A 21,673-nucleotide genomic window follows, 5' to 3' on the forward strand; every position below is an offset into this window, starting at 1 on the left:
ATCTCACAAGGTGAAGTACGTGGCCCTCTATATTTGTTGTGATGTTGGATTCTATTTGGCATAGAAGGAATTCTTTTCTAGCCATTCTCCTTTTGGCTTAGAAAATGAACCAATATACAACCCTCTCTCTAGTTCTTGGATTTGTCCTCCTGGGGTTTTTATTAATGTAAATTGTGACGCTGTAGTGTCCAATGGTAGAGAGAGTTCATGTGGAGGTGTGATCCGAAACTCTAAAGGTGGATTTATTGTTGATTTTACTAGAAGAATGGGTAGTTGCTCATTTATCCAATCAGAATTATGGGCCATTTTGCAAGGACTTCAGCTTATTGTGGATCGTCAACTAAGCATGCAAGTCATACTTGAATCAAACTCTTTAGAAGCAATTAATTTGTTGAAAGATGGATGTGCTAGGAATCATCCTTATGTTGATATAATTAAGCAAATTTTCCAATTATTCAATGTTTTTTCGAGTTTTTCAATTTCGCATATTTTTAGAAAGAGGAGGGTTATAATTACACCAGTGTAATTTTTACTAAGTATTACACCACTCAATAAATTTATATTAATTGTGTATTTTGTAAATCCAACCGTTAGATTGAAAGTTCATATCACTTTATACGTGTATATCAAATTTTGTTAAAATTGAACAACAACTTGAAGGTAATCAAAGTGTTCATATTTTAGTGTATTTTGAAATGAATATATTACGTCAATTTTGTTTTATAAAAATGAAGTATCAAATCATCTTAGATTAATATTAAATTTTGTATGTATGATCTAAGAGACATGAACTTTCAATCTAACGGTTAGATTTACAAAATTCACATTTAATATAAAGTTATTGAGCGGTGTAATACTTAGTAAAAGTTACACCGGTGTAATTATAACCCTTCTCTTTTAGAAAAGCCAATTCAGGGGCTGATTTGTTAGCCAAACATAGAGTTGTGTCAGGGGAGAATTTTATTGTTTATGACTTTCCCCCCTGTTTTCTCTTTTCCTTATGAGTTAATCACCTATACACTACTAGTGTAAAATTTGTTTATACTCACAACCAATTATATCTTTTAATTGTGCCATGTCACTGTTAAAAGTAAATGTGTTTATAGTGACATGACACAATTAAAAGATATAATTAGTTGTCAGTGTAAATTTTTTTTACACTGGCAGTATACAGTTGATTAACTCTTTCCTTATTAACCACTGATATAGTGGGGGTAATTTAAGTTTTGTCTTCTTTTTGGGCTTTTTAAGCCCCAAATATATATATATATATATATATATATATATATATATATATATATATATATATATAGGAGGGTTCAAACGATACCGGTGTAACTTTTACTAAGTGATACGCCGCTTAATAATTTTATATTAAATGTGAATTTTGAAAATCCAACTGTTAGATTGAAAGTTCATATCTCTTAGATCATATATGTCAAATTTTGTTAAAATTAAACAACAACTTAAAGGTAATCAAAGTGTTCATATTTTAGTATATTTTGAAATGTATATATTACGTCAATTTTGTTTTATGAGAATAAAGTATCAAATCATCTTAGATTAATATAAAATTTGATATATATGATCTAAGAAATATGAACTTTTCAATCTAATGGTTGTATTTTCAAAATTCACATTTAATATAAAGTTATTGAGCGGTGTAACACTTAGTAAAAGCTACATCGGTGTCGTTTGAATCCTCTTCATATATATATATATATATATATATATATATATATATATATATATATATATATATATATATATATATATATATATATATATATATATACACACTCAAATGAAAAATTGGTTGCTAAGAAACCGATTTTTCAAGAGATTTCAACAATTTGCAAATTTTTTTGAGTGATAAATTGGTTGGTGGTGAACCAACTTTATCATACACAATAAATTGATACATGTAGATAAATAAAATGAAAGATATGTTATTTAGGCAAATAAAAAATAAAAGCAATATATTATAAAAAAAAGTCATATTTCATTTGTCATGTATGATTTTTTTTTTTTTAAGAGAGTTGATAATAAATTACTTTTGAAATGTTATAAAAGAATACATATGAAATAGTAACAATTTTTTTTTCAAGATTAAAATTGAAAAAACAATGAATTAGAGAGACAAAAATTATATTTAAGAAAAAAAAATAATAAATATGCCCTCTTCGTGTATAGTTGGGGATAAACGCTGATTTCATGTTTCAACCAAATTCAGTGGAATGGGCCCACCACCAGGTTGGAGTATGAATATGATATTAGTGGCAACGACGACGTTTATCGTTGGTATTATTGATACGGACGTTAAAGCTCAAGTCAACAACTGTTGACTAATTTTCGTTTGTGGTCTGAGTTTGCGGTTTCAGTGAAAGATCCCGTTTCTGTTGGACCTCTGATTCTGATTCCATGTTAGGGTTTTAAAGGATCCATCCAATTCCAGCTTCCTCTTTCCCATGGAATTGAAAAAGGGAAAGCTTGTAAGGTATCTTTCTTCATTCATTATCACTCGTTCCAGCTTCAAGCTTCAAGCTTCCTCCATGAACTCCTTTATAATGCATGAATTTTCATTTCATTTGGTTTTTTCCCGGCACTATTCAAACTCGTTCATTTACTGTGTATGATTTTTTTGAACATTTTTTTTTTTCTGTTTGGAATTTGTTTTCATTTGGGAAAGTAGTGATGTATGTTCTAAGAATTTGACATTATGTTATAGGTTCTACTCGGATGGCAAAAAGCGTAAAGAATCACTGTGGGGAGCAACTGAGCCTAGCAATTTGGTACCATCAGGGAAAAAGAGAATTGCTGAAACATTTAGAATTGGAGGGTCCAAGGTATTCCCGGAGGACCACGAGCCGTGGCGTAAGAGAATACTTGACCCGGGTAGCGAGATTGTGTTGAAATGGAACCGGGTCTTCATAGTTTCATGCTTGGTGGCTCTTTTTGTTGATCCATTGTACTTTTATTTGCCTAGTGTGGTTGAAAATACAGGGTCTTCATGTGTGAGGACGGACCTAACATTGCGGATTGTTGTGACCTTTCTTCGCACTATTGCCGACGTTTTTTATCTGTTGCACCTCATAATTAAGTTCAGGACGGCATATGTGGCACCAAGCTCGCGGGTATTTGGCAGGGGTGAACTTGTCATGGACCCAAAGAAGATTGCAAGGAGATATGTCAGATCTGATTTCTTCATTGATTTTATTGCCACACTCCCTCTACCTCAGGTTTGTTCTTCTTGTGTGGCAAAATGGAGATATAAAGTTTATTGAGGAAAATATATAGCAGAAAATAATCCTCGGGAAAAATGTACAAGTTTCTCTAGTCACCGTAAATTTATAATTTTGTGATATTATACATTGATGTAATAGATAAAGCTATTTATGTTGGTTTTAGTCCCATATCCATCCGGGACTGACATCCATGACTATGATCATGAATCATAATTTTGTGCACGTCACTGAAAGGCTTATCATTTGATCTTCCATCAGTTGACCACTAGTAGGTGGCCCACAAAATGTAATAGCTTATCATTTAGAAGGCCTTTTGCCTGTGGAGGTTAGACATATAGATAATAGCTGATTGAACTTTTTTTTTTTTTCAGATGGTCATCTGGTTTATTATACCAGCAACAAGAAGCCCTCAAACCGATCACAAGAATAATGCACTTGCATTGATTGTTTTGCTCCAATATATTCCTAGATTATATTTGATTTTTCCATTAAGTTCTCAAATAATCAAAGCAACAGGTGTGGTTACGAAGACTGCTTGGGCAGGAGCTGCATATAATTTGCTGTTGTACATGTTAGCTAGCCATGTATGTAGTTTCAATTGGTTTTATGTTTCCATTCTTTAATTATGTGTAACACTCTCTCTCACACACACAAACATACCAACATTGTCTGTACTCCTTGAAGTTTGAGACTTGTTGGGGCTAAGTCTAATTTTCTTCTATAAGAATATATGTTTCTATTTTGTTGTTGCAGGTTTTAGGGGCAGCTTGGTATCTTCTTTCTGTGGACCGATACACTACTTGTTGGAAATCCTTTTGCAAAAAGGAAAGTAATCCTGAAAATTGCTTCATTTACCTAGACTGCAGTTCTTTGAATATTGAGCCGCGCAAGATATGGGCAAATGGTACAAGTGTGTTTAACAGCTGTGATCCCAGTAATGATGATATCAATTTCAAGTATGGAATATTTGAAAATGCAGTAAAGAAACATGTTGTGTCTTCAAACTTCATTCCAAAATACCTTTATTGTTTATGGTGGGGATTGCAGCAATTAAGGTATGATTTGGTATTTCCACGAGTACTGCAAATTAATTTTATAAGTGAAGCATTTAATTAGTTCATGTTTTGTTGAATTTGTCCACTTTCTGATTTAATTCATCTTAACAAGATAATGCTGACTGCAATGCATTCTTTAAAATTATAATGCTTAAAATGGAGGAAAAGAGACTGTAGATACTCCGAATAATATGAAATTATATTCATATGAGATTTGATAGATGTGTTGTATAATACAAATCTCTAAACAACTGTTTATAGTAATAGGTAATCAGGTACCTCTATGATATGGTTCTAGGCTGAATTGGTAAATGATATATATAATGGTGGATGAAGGGGTCCAGATACTGGATCAGCACCTAAAAGTGCATACAATTTGGAAAGTGTATTCTACAAGGAATAAGAATGGCCTTGGAATGATTGAATTAGCTGAAATTGCAGGTGGTTAGAAATTAGGGGAAATGGCATATGTGAGTAAAGGGATTTAGGAGTCTGTGAGTGTGGGAATGGGAGAGATGAACATTGTGGTTTTTTAGGCATATAGCTCGGTGTACAATATTTTTCTGAGTTACTCAGGCTCTGGTCTTTCTTTTGTCACAGTAAAAGCTCATTGAGCTCCCTTTCAAATCTAATAGACTCTTTAAACCTGAATTCTAGTCACACTACTAGTACAAATCAAGTCTTATGTATTAATATATTAAGGCCTTTTTAGCTTAACAGCTACTTTAAAGTTAAGCTCAAAGTAAGAGCTTTGAAAGTAAAGTAGCTGTTTGGAAGTTCTCCTTCAGGTTAAAAGCTCTTTCAAAGCTAAAGGTTACTTGGTAAATTTTTTTAAGAACTTCAATTTTATTTAAAAATACTCGCCAATGATGTCAAATTATATTTTAACTGAACAGTTTAGATCCCTTCTTTTTAGTCCCTATGGTTGTCTTATCCTCTTGTCTAACAATAACACTCCTCAAGAACAACCTTGTCCTCAAGGTTGAACTCAGGGAACTAGTCTCTCATGGTCGAGGCATCTTCCCATGTTGCTTCTTCATGAGGTTTGGTTTGCCACTGCACCAAGATCTGCTGCATTTGGGCTCCATACTTTGTTGTAATGCGGTGCTTTAGGACTCTCTCAGACTGACAACAAGCTGAACTGCCCTGAAGATATGCAGGTATCTCTGCTTTAATTGCATGATCCCCTACGACCTTAAGTTGGGATACATGGAAAACAGGGTGGATTATGGCGTTCTCTGGTAACTGCAATTGGAAAGTCACAACTCTTATTTGCTTAATAACAAAATATGGACCATAGTACCTAGCTGATAGCTTGGGGCGGAGAAGGTGGGGTCCTTGTCACTAACAATTGATGTTGTAGTTGAAAGAGAGGATTCTATTAATTTGTTTCACAATAATTACATTCTTCTCTTACCCTATTATAGAGATACATATGAAAATAAACAAAAATAAAGGAAATAAGGGAAGATTATAAAATAATATCAAATCTCCTAAGATACTTTTATTTACAATACTTCCTCTCAAGTTGGAAAATGAATATCAATCATTCCCAACTTGCTTATCAACTCTTGAAATCTACTATTAAGAAGTCCCTTAGTAAGTACATCTACCACTTGGAGTTCTGTAGTGATGTGAGCTGTAACAATAATACCACTGTCCAACTTTTCTTTGATGAAGTGTCTATCTATCTCAATATGCTTGGTCTTGTCATGTTGAACTGGATTGTGAGCAATGTTGATGGCTAACTTGTCACAAAACAACTTCATAGGTGGCTCTATTTTAATTCTAAGGTCATCAAGAATAATCTTCATCCATAGCCCTTCACATATTCCCTGTGCCAAGTCTTTGAATTCAGCTTATGCACTAGTTCGAGCAATTGCATTTGATTTCTTACTTGTCCAAGTCACCAAATTCGCCCCCCCACCCCCAAGAACATGCAGTATCTAGAAGTAGATCTCCTATCTATTATTGACCTTGCATAATCTGCATTAGTATAAATCTCCATAGACATGGTGTCTCTTCTTCTAAATAATAATCCCTCCCTAGAATCGACTTCAAGTACTTAAGGATCATGTCAACTACCTGCATATGCCTTTCTTGAGGGTCATGCATTAACTAACTAACTACACTCACAACATAAGCAATGTCTGGGCTAGTGTGTGATAGGTAAATTAGCTTTCCTCCAATTTCTAGTATTGAGACTTTTCTATCGGAAGACTTTTTTCACTTCCAACAAGCTGATCTCTTCCCTTATGACATTTAGAATTTTTAATGATTGGAGCAACCCTGAGGGAGAAGCCTGGTATTTGGTGCGCTGACATGTGTGACAAGCTACTGCAAAATTTGTTACTGGGTCTGTCATTCCAGACCAGAGAAGTGACTGTGTCATTCTGCAATATGTTCTATAAATGCTAGAGTGTCACCCCATAGGGTAGGAGTGGAATTCTTGTTGAAGTTTTGTAGGTTGAAGAGGTTGCCTACACGGCTACACCATCCTTCCTTTATAATGCAGTCTGCCATTTTCCAAAGTGTAGTGAGGGTGATTGGGTGAGAGTTAGGATCCAACTTCAGTTCTTCCATTATTTTGGCTAATATGGGTTCAACCCTTACTTCTTCATCTATGACAAAGATATCTTGCCAAAATGGTTTGGAAATCACTTATATTTCCTTTTCCTGTTATATTCTTGAGAGTGCATCAGCCACCGTATTTGAGGCCCCTACTTTATACACAAAATCAAACTCATAAGCCAATAGTTTGGCCAACCAATTCTGTTGGTTGAGTTGTAATCCCCTGTTTTAGTAGGTGCCTTATACTCTTATGGTATGTACATAAATAGTGAATTTATGCTAGGGGTGTAAGTGGGTTATGTTGGGCCGGATTTGGATGAATCTGTTACCCGACCTGATTAAATTAGGGATTGTGCATTTTTTTCTTGAAATCTAACCCAACCCAATCAAATGGGTTGGATTGGGTTGGGTCAACATAATTAAATTTATTTATTTTTGTCAATATTAAGATTTTTCATAATAAATGCAAATCATTTGATATTTTGTTGCAAATGTAATGTTTTCAACATATAAAAAAAAATAATGATACAAACTAAATTTCAAAATAAATTTGTTGATTTGCTATATTATTATCAACTCAAACATTAATATAAAATAAATATATTGTGTTGTTATAATGCTATCAACCCGAAAACACAAAACTTGGAACTGAGCAAGAGTGAAAGAGAGTATTGTCTTAAGCAAGTGATCATCCAAACATTAACTTATTATTATTATTATTATTATTATTATTATTATTATTATTTATTTTTATTATATATGACCGAGTCAGGTCAAGGGTTAAAAAACACATAATCCGTTACACTAATAAAATTTGATCCAAACTCATTGGATCGGTTTTGGTTAGTTCGGATTCGCGAGTTACCTATATTTGCTTACACTCCTAATTTCTACCCCAAAAGGTAAGGTCTCTGGTGTTGGATGACAAGCACTAATGCCATTAATTCCTTCTCATAAACAAACTTGGTGAGGGATGTATCAACTAAAGCCTTGCTGAAGAACACTATTGGCCTTCTATTCTGAGCCAACACTTCTCCTATATGTTTTCCTGACGCATCACATTCAATAGGAAAGGATCGAGTAATATTGGGCATGGCCAGTACTGGTGCAGAGGTGACTGCTTCCTGAAGTTGCCTAAACGCCTCTATACTGTCCTCCTTCCATTCAAAATTTGCCTTAAATAGATTAATTTAAGGACGAGCTATTTTCCCATCATTGCATATGAAGCACCTATACTATCTTGTGAAGCCCATAAAACCCCTCAAACCCTAGACAGATTTAGGAAGGGGCCATTGTAGTATGGCCTCAACCTTTTGAGGGTCATGGATACCCCATTTTAGAAATGATGTGTCTTAGGTAGCCTATCTCAGTTTTTCCAAAGCAACTCTTCTTCTTATGGCAAAGAAATCATGCTGCCTTAGAGTCTCCAACACCTGCCTCACATGATCCAAGTGCTCCTCCCAAGTCCTATTATTTACCAATGTCACCAAAAAAACACGACAACATGCCTTCTCAGAAAAGGCTTCAATGTCAAATTCATGGCACATTTGAAGGTTGATGGGGCTTTGGTTAGCCCAAACATCAGTACTAGAGATTCAGCGTCCCTGATGGGTTCTAAAAGCTATCTTAGGAATATTAGGTTCATTCATTCTAATCTGATGGTACCCTTCCTTTAAGTTTATCTTTGAAAAATCCATTCAATTCATCCAGAAGTTCTTCAATCACATGTATAGGAAATTTATCTGAATTGTATCTTTGTTCTGAGCCCAATAGTCCATAGAAAACCTCCAACTCCCATCCTTTTTTCTTTACTAGGATCGCTAGGCTGAGTAGGAGTTGTTATTGGGACTAATAACCCATGCGGCCAACATCTCTCTAACTTGCTTCTCAATTTCATTCTACTGCTGATTAGGGTAATAATGAGGCCTCAAATTGACGGGATCCACCACTACCTTGAGTGGAATTTGGTGATCCACCTTCCTGCAAGGAGGTAAACCCTTAGGTTCCTCAAAAACATGTATAAAATCCTCTAATAACTCTTGCAACTGCCTTTCCTGCTCTGTTGGCAGCTTCTTGTAGTCTCCTACCTCCTGTTCCATTATCCAAACCATGGATTTTGTCTTCACATTCTTTTCTGTCAGTTTCAACAAGGTTCTGGCCGAAATTAAGGACCTGGCTAGACTAAGATCCCCCTGGACCTTGATATTCTGTTTTTGGTGTACAAAGGTAATGCTTAAGGTTCCCCAGTGGGTGAAGTGCGTAGTTGTTGGGGTGTAAGGGCTATAGTAAACAAATTAGGGTTGGGAAAATTGTGCCAGTGGGCACAAATATTTATTTATTATTTTTTATCTCTTTTTGGTTTGGCTTGATGGGCCCAATTGAGATAACTTTTATTTTTACTTCTCTTTATTTTAAATTATTATAGTTCAAAGAAAATTTTTAAGTGACAAATTTAATATAAGGCTATAAGCACTTTGTTTCCTTTAATTCTTTGTTTTATGTTTTGTTCAAGTACTCTGAATTTTTATTTTTGAAAATAATTAATGCATAAGTTTTGAGTTATTTTTCTGTTTTTGAGGGGAGGATGAGAGAATAGATGAAATTCTTGAATCTCAAAAATAAAAAACAATGTAAATATCCATATGTTTGACTTGCACTCTGGGTTTGTCTATCTGGAACTGTCGTTTCCTTCATAATTCTAATCCTTCTCCCAGCCTAATTGATACCCCACTGGTGTACATCTAATTTACTTGATTTAGACTTAAAATGAATGAACTATGCCCATTTTACTATAAGCGTAACCACTTAAGAGTCCAGCACCTCTGCTCTAACTATAAGGCCAAATTTCTCCTTTGAAAATAACATACAAATTAGTTAAAGTTATCTCCCACAAAAGTTGTAGTTCTTTTTCCCACAATTCCTAGCATTTATAAAGAACATAAAAATCAAAGATCTTTAGTTTAATTTATTGCCAAGATACAATGTAAAAATGTAAAGCTGCTGTTAAAATGTAAATGTAATAAAGCCCAATTTGTCTTAGAAATTTAAATTAGTGCCATGACCAATATATTAAGATAAAAAATCTCATTAATTGGGTAATTTCAGAGGTAAATGAATTTGTCAAAACAGCAGTTATTATACAACCTTTTTGCTCAAAATCTTTTTTTTGAAGGAAAAATAATTAAAGTCAGATTTGCATCAAGTTGGTAAAGGGATGAAAGATGCTCCTATATGTAATGGATAACAATAAGAATACTATAATATAGGCACACTTTATGTAGACTGTAAAATTGCATGTGGCAGGGAGTTTGTAGTTATCTCTTAATTTTAATACTTGTTGCTGATAGATGATATTGTTTGTTGATGCTCGTTCTTTTAATACGTTTGGCTTTGTTTCAGTTCTTATGGACAGAACCTAGAAACTAGCACTTTTATAGGAGAAACATCATTTGCTATTGTCATTGCCATCTTGGGTCTTGTATTATTTTCCCATTTGATCGGGAACATGCAGGTATTTACATATAACTTGTTCAGTCTACTTTTATGTATAATTAAAATCTAAATTATCAAAAGTTTCGAATTTGAAACTGTGACTAGTGTCTATGGAACTTAATGATATATATATATATATATATATATATATATATATATATATATATATATATATATATATATATATATATATATATATATATATATATATATATATATATATCCTTTAATTCTTATTTCATTCGTTAGCTTTCCAATAGATTTCTTAGAAAAATATTTATGTCCTTGTATATCTTGTAAAACAAGTATTTTATTTCTTCTCTGATTAATTGATTTCCTGACATCATTCGTTGTAAATGATATTTCATTCTGAAGACACAACTTCATTAAATACCAACTTCAGATATAGAGTGAAATTTGAATTTTTTTTTTTAATTTTTAGGATTTTTGCCATCTTGATTTTTTCCAGGTTGTGTATGAGCTACGTAATCTCTTACACAACACAAGGCCAAATAAGCTATTAGACTTGTTTATTTAGAGTAATTAACAATATACTATACTAATATAATAGTGCCTAGTTTTTTTTGTTTTTTTTTTTTCCTGAACTGAAGTTGTTTCTTTGGTGTAGACATATTTGCAATCAATTACTATAAGGCTTGAGGAGTGGAGGCTTAAGCGAAGAGACACAGAGGAGTGGATGAGGCATCGCCAACTCCCTGAAGATTTGAAAAGTCGTGTTAGACGATTTGTTCAATATAAATGGCTTGCTACTCGTGGAGTTGATGAGGAAACTATTCTACGTGCATTGCCTGCTGATCTTCGCCGAGATATCCAACGCCATCTGTGCCTAGACCTTGTTAGACGAGTATGATTTCTGCTGACATTTTTAGGTTTAAGAGATTCTTCTTAATTCATAAGCTCATGATGGTTCACTTAAAAGTATGGTTATGGTATCTCTATAAATTCTCCCGTGCTCATGTCCACAATTTGGGGCATAACAGACTATTGTTTAATTGATTCTTCCAAGTTGAACACAGGATAGTATTTTATGATTACTTGTAATAAGAGCCCTGTGATATGTAAGTTTTCACAAAATGCTTTCAGTCTTGAAGATTTGATGCATTTAGTACCATCGAGTTCAAATTATCTTCACGTGTCTGAGTTGGCATTAGCATTTGTAGATTTCTTATTGTAGAATAAGTGGAGTGAACAGAAGCTAGGTTCGTGGTCAGAAAGGAATGTAGGCTCAACAATTGTCTCACGGGCCCAAAGTTTGGAGTTATGCACTAAGGAACAGAAGGAAAACCGAGAGGAATAATGAGCTGGCAGTGAGAAAGGGAAGGAGGGAGAGTTAGTTACTGAATAGTGGATGTGATTTTGGAATATAGGAGAGAAGAGGAGTGAGGAGGGGGTATCCTTGCGATTCATTTTGTTAGTTATGAGTAGGGAGCAGAGCAGAGACCATAATTATTTTTTTTCCATTCTTGCTATATTTCTTTCATTTCTGTTACTGTAGAGTGTGGAATTCGGTTTGTATCAGAAATGATAGCAAGTATACTACTTACTTTATTACAAGCATTTAACAAATTTCCTTTGTGTTTTTAGGTACCCTTTTTCTCACAAATGGATGATCAGCTTTTGGATGCAATATGTGAGCGGTTGGTATCGTCTCTGAGCACTCAAGGCACTTACATTGTTCGTGAGGGTGACCCTGTGACTGAAATGCTTTTTATCATCAGAGGTAGACTGGATAGTTGTACTACAAATGGTGGCCGGACTGGTTTCTTCAACTCGATCATATTGAGACCTGGAGATTTTTGTGGCGAGGAACTACTTTCTTGGGCTTTACTCCCAAAATCAACCATTAATTTGCCTTCTTCAACTAGGACAGTTAAAGCCCTAAGTGAGGTTGAAGCTTTTGCTCTTCGGGCTGAAGACCTCAAATTTGTAGCTAATCAATTTAGGCGCCTCCACAGTAAGAAGCTGCAGCACACCTTTCGATTTTATTCCCACCATTGGAGGACTTGGGCAGCCTGCTTTATACAGGCTGCTTGGCGCCGTTATAAGAAAAGGATGTCTGTGAAAGACCTCTGTTTGAGGGAATCCGTTCCTTTAGATGAAACAGTGGCTAGTGAGAGAGAACATGAGGACTATTCTGCTGCTTCAAATTCATCCCAAGTCAAATTGAACCTTGGGGCTACAATTCTTGCTTCTAGATTTGCTGCTAACACACGAAGAGGAGCTCTGAAGATTAAAGATGACTTGCCCCAGTTACAGAAGCCTGAAGAACCTGACTTCTCAACCGAAGCCGATGATGATTAGTAAAACTTATTCAGTGGCGTTTGGTTTCTCAGATTCAGTTGCAACCTACATTCTATTTTGGTATGGGTCATGATTATGTAGGTCACACAAATCCTTCTTATCCCTCTGCCATATGGCCATGCTGGTGGTTGTTGGTGTATTTTAACGAGTTCGATAAAAGGGGGAATTAAAATGTTATGCCGAGGGAATGGTGATGGTGGGTTTCTGATATATATTTTCAATCTTCATCTGGGTAGGTTGGTTGATTACTATTGTGCAAAGTATGCATCAAACCCACTTTGATGGTCCTAATAGATAAAGGGGGTGAAAAAAGGGGCAAACTGAGAATCGTTTTGTTTTTCTTGCATTATTAATTCTAGTCAGCCCTTAAATTCAACTCAGGAATATAGTTTGTATCCTCTTCTGTTCTAAGAAGTTTTCTTTATAACCTTGTACGCTATTATAACCAGTTTATTTGCAAATTGGTAGCTTGTCCACCCTATTCGATGCTAAGATAAACTGTTAGGCCCAGCTGGGACAGACCAAATCTTTGGCTGCCAACAATGCTAATTAATTGCAAGAAACAGAATATTTAACGAGGGAAAAGGCCAAAATCATCATCGTAATGCCTGAACCTGAACCGTTAAACTGGATGGATTTACAGACTTATCTTTTCAACAACAAATAAAGCAAGTCGCTGCTCTACAGCATTATTTACAGGCCGATATTAAATGTAGCTGCGTTTTTCTAGTTTTACAAACCGCCATTCCTTTAATGGTCAATATTTATCAAAGTCATAGAACTCTATGTTCTTGTACTTTTGGGATATAATCTCAGCTTGAACTTTTCTTGCTGTGTCTGTTGCGCAACCAACAAGAATAAGAATAGATGTTCCTGCAAATCCCCTGAATGCAGTCAAATGAGTAATCTGCTCAACAACAGCTGGACCACCAGCCAAGATAGCCAAAAATGTTGAACCCAGAACTGATATTCGACTAAGAACCTGCACCGAACATCAAGGGGTGTGAACAACGAATCCAACACTTGCAATTCAAAACAGGTCAGTCAACACTGAACATAAAAAAATTGCTCTAAGAAGCATTGGAAGAACCATGCTGTAAAGGATTAGACAGAGAACCTAGTGTTTCTCATAACTTTTACAGAGACAATATTGTGATTGATGGGTGCACATTTATTTACTACTTGCACAGGACCAACTGCCCAATAATTTGATACAACCATTTATTACCAATTAGCAGTATTATACTAAAAGATCATCGTTCACAGATGTCCGTAAAATTCTGTTGGAACAATAATTTGATTGCCATTTAACATAGCTGTTAAGAGTGGAAAAAATGAAAATAAAACAGCATATGACAGCTAGATGCAGATTAATAGGGTGACAAATAAAGAAGAAAGCCAATGGTTCACTGATTTTCAAGTTCAAAGATAAAATGTTGATTGAATTTTCAAGAGTCCTAAAACTAAATTCCATTCACTAGTAGGAGAGAGATCTCAATCCGTACAATTTTGAAATATGTTCAGCACAAACTTTAAAGATAATGGCTTACTATATTATATTTCTATATTTTGGGACAGAAGTCAGGATATAATCAAAAGGAAATCACGGAATAAGAAACTAGGAAAGGATGAAATTACTGTTTTGATAAATGTAGCTGTACTTCTGCCTGGTCTGACAAGTGGAATTGAAGCACCTTGACGTTTCAATTGTTCACTCACATCATCAGGGTCCAGTTGTAGGAAAGTGTAATAGTAGTTGAAGAAGGCTATCAAAAGTATGTTAAATGGAAGGTAGAAGGAACCTACAACAAATAGAAACAAAACTTTGAGGAATAAAGCATGATAGAATTTCATTTCAACAATATATTTTTTTCAAATACACAAGATGATGGAGCTAGTTTGAAGAGATTGAAGTTCTCCAAGTAGTTCCATGCTTGGACCGTGATGCTACTTGAGGTTGACACCTTAAGACCTCTGAATACTCCTTTGAAGGATCTTCAATGGAGGAGAAATCTTGTAGGTGATTCGGTCACTTCCTAAAGCTTGTGAAGGAAGCTTGAGGAACCAAAGCAAAGTTGAAATGCTTTGCTAGAAAACCTAGAAGAGAGAATTCTCATTCAGTTTTGGTATCTAGTTTTCTCTCAAAGTTCCTTCTCCTAGAAGCTTGGTTCCTCAAGCTTCTCCACTTCTTCAAGAGGTAACCGAACCTCTCTTAGGTGCTTCTCCACCATTGGAGAATCCTCCAAGGTGATTCCGCCACCTTCAAGGAGTTCAACCTCATGGAGCATTTCGGTCCTTGCATGGAAAGCTTGGAAGAATATCAATCCTCTCCAAGTGCTTCCATCACAAGATCAACATACTTCAGGCAGAAAAATCTTCATATAAATTTACTGCAAGAACAACCATATACCTCCTGGATTTAACGCCACTGCGGCCTTCTTTAGAGCAGCTAAACCAGTGAAGCGTGCTAAAGTACCAGGAAGAGCTAATGATGATGTAGAAAATATGATAGGCATTACTCCAGAACTATTTACCTGACAAAGAAGAAGACCTACATTCTCAAATTTCGAGGTATAATATTCATAAATAATCAATCGCATCAGACAATTAGATTAGACAACAATAACATAAAAGATAAAACTAGAAGTTGGTAAAATGAAAAGAGGACCTTAAAGGGAAGGTAAGCAGACTTTTCAAGCCCAGTGCTTCTGCTGGTGAATCTCGACGCATAGTTAAGGGGAATTTTTCTCTCTGCTTCCTGAATGCCACTGTTGGAGATCAACATCTCTTTGCTAGCTCAAATACATCTTTTCTTAACAATTAAAATGAGATTTACCTGAACATAGACAATACCAACTACCAACAGAAAGAAGGACACAATGATGGTAGCGAGTCCAATGTAGTTAGCATCTTTAAGAGCTTGCGCAAATGTCCTACCAAATGAAGCTGGCAAGTAGGAGATAATGTTTGTGAATATCAACAGAGAGGTGCCATTCCCAAGTTTTAGATCTGTAATTCGTTCACCGATGTACGTTGTAAACACAGAGCCAAGTGTCAATAATATAACAGAAGAAAGAACCCACTCTACAGAAAAGTCGTTGACATAGGGACGTAGGTAAAGAACTTGGCCAATTGCCTGTAATGGAAAAAGGAACAAAAAAATATAAAGGAAAAAACTCAATTAGTAATATACATTGCATAGGATGAGAGAACAGTTATTAAACAGCATGGATTTTCAGGCAAGAATCTCCTTCCAACAGTACAGTTTCATTTCTTTTTTATTGTTGCACAAAGTTAGTGAACCAAAACAATTTTTTTTTCTATTTTATAAAAGTAATATCACAAACAAAAGTTCACCACAAAATTCAACAATTGCTGACCTGTACAATGGCAAATCCAACTGAAGCATATCGAGTGTACTGCAGAATTTTCTTTCTTCCAGCTTCACCCTCTCTCTTTTGAAGATCTTGCAATTTGGGATATATTTGTGCAAGAAGCTGGAAAACGATCTGTGCATTGATGAAGGGAACAATACCAAGGGAGCATACCCCAAGTCTACCAATACCACCACCAGAAAACGAGTCCAAAGTGCTTAATAAACTATTCTGATCCAAATTTCCAACAAAAGCCTCCCTATTAACTCCACCTAGGGGTATGTACACTCCGAGCCGTGACAAGGCAAGAAACCCTAAAAGCTTGAGAAACTTCCCTGGCAGTGGACCTTTAAAAAAGTCACCAAAATCTATTGAACTATCCTCTATTGCAGCTGCCAAAACCAAAATACAAATCCAATTGAACAATACTCTTGCTATCATAATTTCAAGTTCAATAAGATAAAGCGAAGAATGACACCTGCTACCCCTTGCGAAGAGTTAGGTTTTCCCTTTTCTGTACTTGAAGCACTCTCAAATGTTTGTGTGAACAAGCACACCAGATTTTCCCAGGTTGAATTCAAATGAGAAGATAAATCTGAGTTAATACCTAAGGGATCAAAATTTACCACCTCACTGCTGCACAAAGTTTGAAAATGCAACTGAGAAACAAAATTATTACAACCGACAACAAAAGGGAAGAAAATTAAATGTTTGTAGATTTCATTCTAAAATTGATAGCAGAGACAATTGACCACTTTAGCAAACATTACACACTTTGCTACAAGGCAGCATATATATATATATGTGTGTGTGTGTGACCACTCTAATAAGAGTTAGATTAACGAAGCATTAGAGAACAAGGGATAAATTTCGTTCATGTTGTTAATAGTAAAAGCAATTAGTAATTTTGAACCAAACACAGATAATGACTAAATTGGATCTAAAAGGAAGACATTCAATTGTTCTCATTCCCATCGAATTTGTTTCAAAGGAATCAAGTTTGGGTGAAGGGACTGAAACTTGAGCACTTAGCACCAATATAAATAACAAAGAAAAGCAAGCAGCGTCAACACAAGGCCAGTCAATAGTTCCGTGTCTACAAATGAATCCTTTGAGTGTTTGCATACAAGAAATATGTTTACTTTTAGTAAAGAAATTCTTAAAAACGCTTTTAACTTGTATCTAAACATTCTCACAACAATGTTATACTAAGTTGTCTACAAATTAGTCCTTTGAGTGTTTGCATACAAGAAATATCTTTATTTTTAGTACAGAAATTCTGAAAGAAAAGAAAAAAACTTGTAACATGTTTTAAACAAATTCATAATGATATTATACTAAGATGTTTACCTAGTAGAAAGATGTCCAGAATTCCATGATTGAGTGGTTCTTGCCTTGACAGAGAAACTGGCTTGGCAAATGGATGTTTTGAGTGTTTTAAAAGAGGGTTTTGCGTTGAGACGATTAAGCCACAAACTGGAAGCTGCTTCCCTGACCGTTATCAACATTATTATCCGCAAACTCCCTTCAGTTGGCCACCAAGAGTAAGTAATGCAATCTCATCACAAAAATTAAAGATATCGTTTTTTTTTTTTTTTTTTAAATTTCTTCGACCCCCACTAAAAAAATAATAATAACTATGAAAAGACTTAACTACCCCTCAACCCTCGGTTCCCATCCCCTCTCACTGCCTCACTCCGCCGTCTCCCATTTTCACTTCCCTCTCCCTCCGTCCCAACAAACAAATACAAATACTCTTGCAAGTGATTCATGGTGATCAAATTAAAAGAAAAATTAGTTTTTCAAAAATTTTAATTTATTTTTTAAATAAAATTGTTCGATTTTGACTTTCTAAATTTTTAATTTAAAAATACACTATTTTTAATCTTTAAACTAGTTAAGTAGTTTAAGTAGAGATTTAGAAAAATTATAGGGTACTATATTTAAATATGTTTCTAATTTATATAAAATGAATGATTTTTAATTTTTAGTTTTTGTATTTTTTTGTTTTTAAATTTTTTATGATGTGTAAATATTTTTTTTAGTTTTTATAAAATATTTTTAATTTTATAAAATAAGTAAATTTTGGTTTTGATCCTTGTAAATTTTTATTTTTTTTTATTCGTTTAAAAATTTTTATCCTCCAAAATCTTAAATTGTTATTTTTAATTTCTAACAATAATTTTAAGATATATAAATAATATTTATTTTAAAGATTTATAAATTTTTTTGAGATGTCACATTAATATGTTATCACTAATAAATAACGATTAAAAATAATAATTCTAAATTTTAAAAAGATTAAAAATAAAAATTATTTTATAGGTACTAAAATCAAAATTTGTTCATTATGTAAGAACTAAAAACGTATTTAAACCAAAACACTGTCTAAACCAAAAGTTATAAAATTTTAAATTAAAAGGACAAAGATAAAACATTTTATTAAAGAAATTAAAATATCACTTAAAATATTTTAGAGGAACAAAAACATACTTTGTCTTATAAAAATTCTCCATTAGAAATATATTTAACACTATGAAGAGTTATCTTCCATAATTTGAATCATTTCTTTCATACAAAAATATTTATTTACTTAGTTTTAAAAATAAGTAAATTTTGGGTTCCTTAACGTTTGAACTAGCATTTCCTTTTAACAGAGAAGTTGTAGAACTTTCTATTATCTTTCCAAGGACACTAAAAACATCTAAATCCAATTTTAGGATCTTTAGATAAGGTCTACACAAGAGTTGATGTCAAAATAGGAAAAATTACAAAAATTAACTAGAATTTACAACTAAGACCAAAATGACTCACTAGAACAAATTAAAGCTAAAATATCACAATATGATGCTAACAAAAGTCAAATAAACCAAAAGCAATGCATAGAAGGATATACAAAAATTGATCTACCACATAAAGATCCTCCTGCATAGATTTTACACAAACTCACCGAAGAAAGCATGTAATGCGTAGACTCTACACACAAACCAACATTACACACCTCAACTAATGCAACGAATAACTTGATGATTTTTCCAAACTATAGAGTCCAGACATCTCCAAAATATACCAAGCCCTAAATAAATTTCATCATTGATAGTCGTGGTTTGGACTTAAGCATCTTATTATTTCACTACCATCAACATGATCTCATACATAATGTTATCATCAACACCATCTCAATCACATAGTATCATCTACATCATCTCATACACATATTATCATCATATGTTTTAGTTGGTTGGAAACATTGAGTGTCCAAAGAGGTTGGGATTTCCTTCGGGCCTAGAGTTATTGATGGATTTCATCCTTCACTCTTTGTTGGATAATATCTTTTGAATGACATGGCTAAGCCATTACAAGAACTTGTTAAACTATTAACCATAACATCAACAAAAGGAAAGGGAACTTTCATCATGATGTTCCAATATGCTAAGAAGAACAATGGCAAGAAATAGCCTAGTTCTTCTAACCTAAAATTGACAAGTGGGGTGACTAAGGATGCTTCCTATTTCAATTTTGGTAGGACCAAACAATGGAAGAGGAATTGCTCAATATATCTAGAAAAATGCATAAAGAATAAGGGAAGTGAGATTTATGCTTTAGATATTTATGTTATAGATGTCAATTTTTCTATCTTAGCATCCAAGGTATTGGGTACCAAATGTGGTTTTACATTAGGTGAAGGAGAATAGAAAATAGAGAAAGGGTGAAATGGACCTATGAGGACCTCTTATTTTTCCCTTTTGGGTTTGTCTATGGAACTAAAAAGATGTTATTATGTGTCTTCTGTTCTTACCGGAGATCGATCGTGAGAGACGATCTAATGGGAAAGATTGGTGAGCCTTCCTTGCTAGGTATGTCGGTTGATCTGAAGTGGGGGTGGTACCTACAAAAGAGACTCCGATGCTAAAGTTAGTTTTGGATGGTGTAGGCATCTCATATATGTAGTGCACGTACCTTAGTGCGAATTAGGGTTTATCTGGGCTTGAGGTTGGTTATGGCTCATTTAGATAGTGGGCCTTTATTTTGACCGATATCTCATAGCGCTCATCTGATGTCATGCGGGGCTTAACATCGAGTTCAAGCTCAGTGTTGGGCGCGGATAGTACACTAGCCCCCCGAGCTCTGAAGACCTCGGGTCGAAGAGTTAATTGTCGAGTATGTGGGGGTCGTGACCTTTCATTTTTGCCTCTTGGGCGAAGCGCCACGTGTCACGTAGCGTTGCCTCATTTCGCAAAAAGTCAAGGCGGCTTGTAATGAAGGGTGGCGGCTCGTAATGATGGGATGCACCCTGTCATTACGAGCTCCATTTAATGCCCTGTCGTTTTTGTCGTTTTCGCTTTTTTTTTTATTTTTTAAAACACTTGGCCTCTCTCTCCCTCGCACACTTGCACTTTCAACCATTTAGCTTCCCCTTTACGCTTAGTCCCTTCTTTGCACATTTCTCGTCTCCGTTTTCTTTCACTGTCGGCTTTTTCATTCATCGTTGCCGTTTTCGGTAATCAGGTCACCGTTCTTTGTCGTTGTCTTGTCGTTGTTGAAGGAGTACCAAGTACTTCTCCTTTTTTGTCTTCTCCTTCACTTTTCCCCTTTTCGAGTTTTCTTCATTTTCCATGGCCAGGAAGGGAGAGAGTGCTGCGCCTTCTGCACCTTCCAAAGGTAAGGGCAAGGCGCGTGACAAGGTGGCGGTCGGCGAAACGGTCGCTGCTGAAAAGAAAAAGAGTGGGAACAACCCTAAGGATTCTCACCCCACTATTTTCGTCCCGGGGTACGAATGGGTCAGGGGGGATGTTGGGGAGTTCGAGAGTCAATTTAAGGCATTTCTGGATGTCAACACCATGTGGAGAACGCTGAGAATTTGCAGTTCAAAAATTTCCAAGCTCATCCGGGTTGAGCCTTGCCAACCCAGTGAGTGTGTTTACATGGCGGGTACCCCGAATACCCCATTTTTCTACATGTATGAGTGTTTTTTTAGGGATCTCGGTGTTTGCTTGCCATTCATCGAGTTTGAGTGTACCTTCCTTGGGTTTGTCAATGTAGCCCCCTGCTAGTTGCACCCAAATAGTTGAGGTTTTTTAAGGGTGTTTCAAGTTTTTTGTTCAGCCCTAGGAATGGGTGTGTCTCTGCCTATTTTCTTGCACTTTTACCAACTGAAGTTGGGAGAGCCTCCCCTAGGTTGGGTGTCTCTCAGTAGGAGTAAGGCTGGAGGGTTGTTCTAGCTTTACTCCCAATCGTATAAAAATTTCAAAAAAGAGTTTTTCCAGATCCGACCTATGGTTGCTGATCCAAGGGAGGAGGTGGTTTTCCACAGTGAGGGGGAGCCGAGGTTCCCTTTCTTTTGGCAGCGAAGCTCGGTCAAGTTCAATGGGTCGAGCTGCCTTCAATTGTCGGATTCTGACAAGGATGACATCGTTAAACTGGTCGAGCTTCCACGCCCACTGGACAACAAACTCGTCCTGTCCCTTGCCAATTTGACTGATAAAGAAAGGGGTTTAGAGAGTGAGTTCTTCATTGTTTTCCCTTTGTCTCTTTTTTTGTTTGTTTCTTCTTGCGATGTTCTGATGTGTTATGTTGTTTTATGTTTGTAGGTCTGATGGGGAAAAGAAAGTGG

At 35.2% G+C, this 21,673-nt stretch overlaps 2 protein-coding genes across 3 annotated transcripts; one reads left to right on the forward strand and one right to left on the reverse strand.

Moving 5' to 3' along the window:
• The first annotated feature begins 2,288 nt into the window (after positions 1–2,288).
• Positions 2,289–13,166, forward strand: LOC109788865 (cyclic nucleotide-gated ion channel 17). The gene is made up of 7 exons (XM_020347701.3): positions 2,289–2,497; positions 2,729–3,239; positions 3,617–3,829; positions 3,999–4,300; positions 10,271–10,382; positions 10,992–11,228; positions 11,969–13,166. The coding sequence occupies exons 1-7, from the start codon at positions 2,469–2,471 to the stop codon at positions 12,683–12,685; spliced, it is 2,121 nt and encodes a 706-aa protein (XP_020203290.1). The 5' UTR covers positions 2,289–2,468; the 3' UTR covers positions 12,686–13,166.
• Positions 13,167–13,270: 104 nt separating this feature from the next.
• SCY1 (SECY homolog 1) lies at positions 13,271–17,698 on the reverse strand. 2 transcript variants are annotated; one of them, XM_020347703.3, is made up of 8 exons: positions 17,410–17,698; positions 16,538–16,692; positions 16,066–16,451; positions 15,522–15,821; positions 15,354–15,443; positions 15,096–15,219; positions 14,324–14,487; positions 13,271–13,667 (listed from the first exon to the last, which is right to left on the reverse strand). In XM_020347703.3, exons 1-8 carry the CDS (start codon positions 17,565–17,567, stop codon positions 13,443–13,445), a joined length of 1,602 nt encoding a protein of 533 aa, XP_020203292.1. In that variant the 5' UTR covers positions 17,568–17,698; the 3' UTR covers positions 13,271–13,442. The 2 variants fall into 2 exon arrangements, with proteins under 2 accessions (XP_020203292.1, XP_020203291.1); XM_020347702.3 differs by having other exon boundaries at positions 16,538–16,695; positions 17,410–17,696.
• Positions 17,699–21,673: the final 3,975 nt, after the last annotated feature.

This window comes from Cajanus cajan, chromosome 6 (genome assembly GCF_000230855.2).
Source record: "Cajanus cajan strain Asha chromosome 6, NIPB_CcT2T_4, whole genome shotgun sequence".
Taxonomy (NCBI): domain Eukaryota; kingdom Viridiplantae; phylum Streptophyta; class Magnoliopsida; order Fabales; family Fabaceae; genus Cajanus; species Cajanus cajan.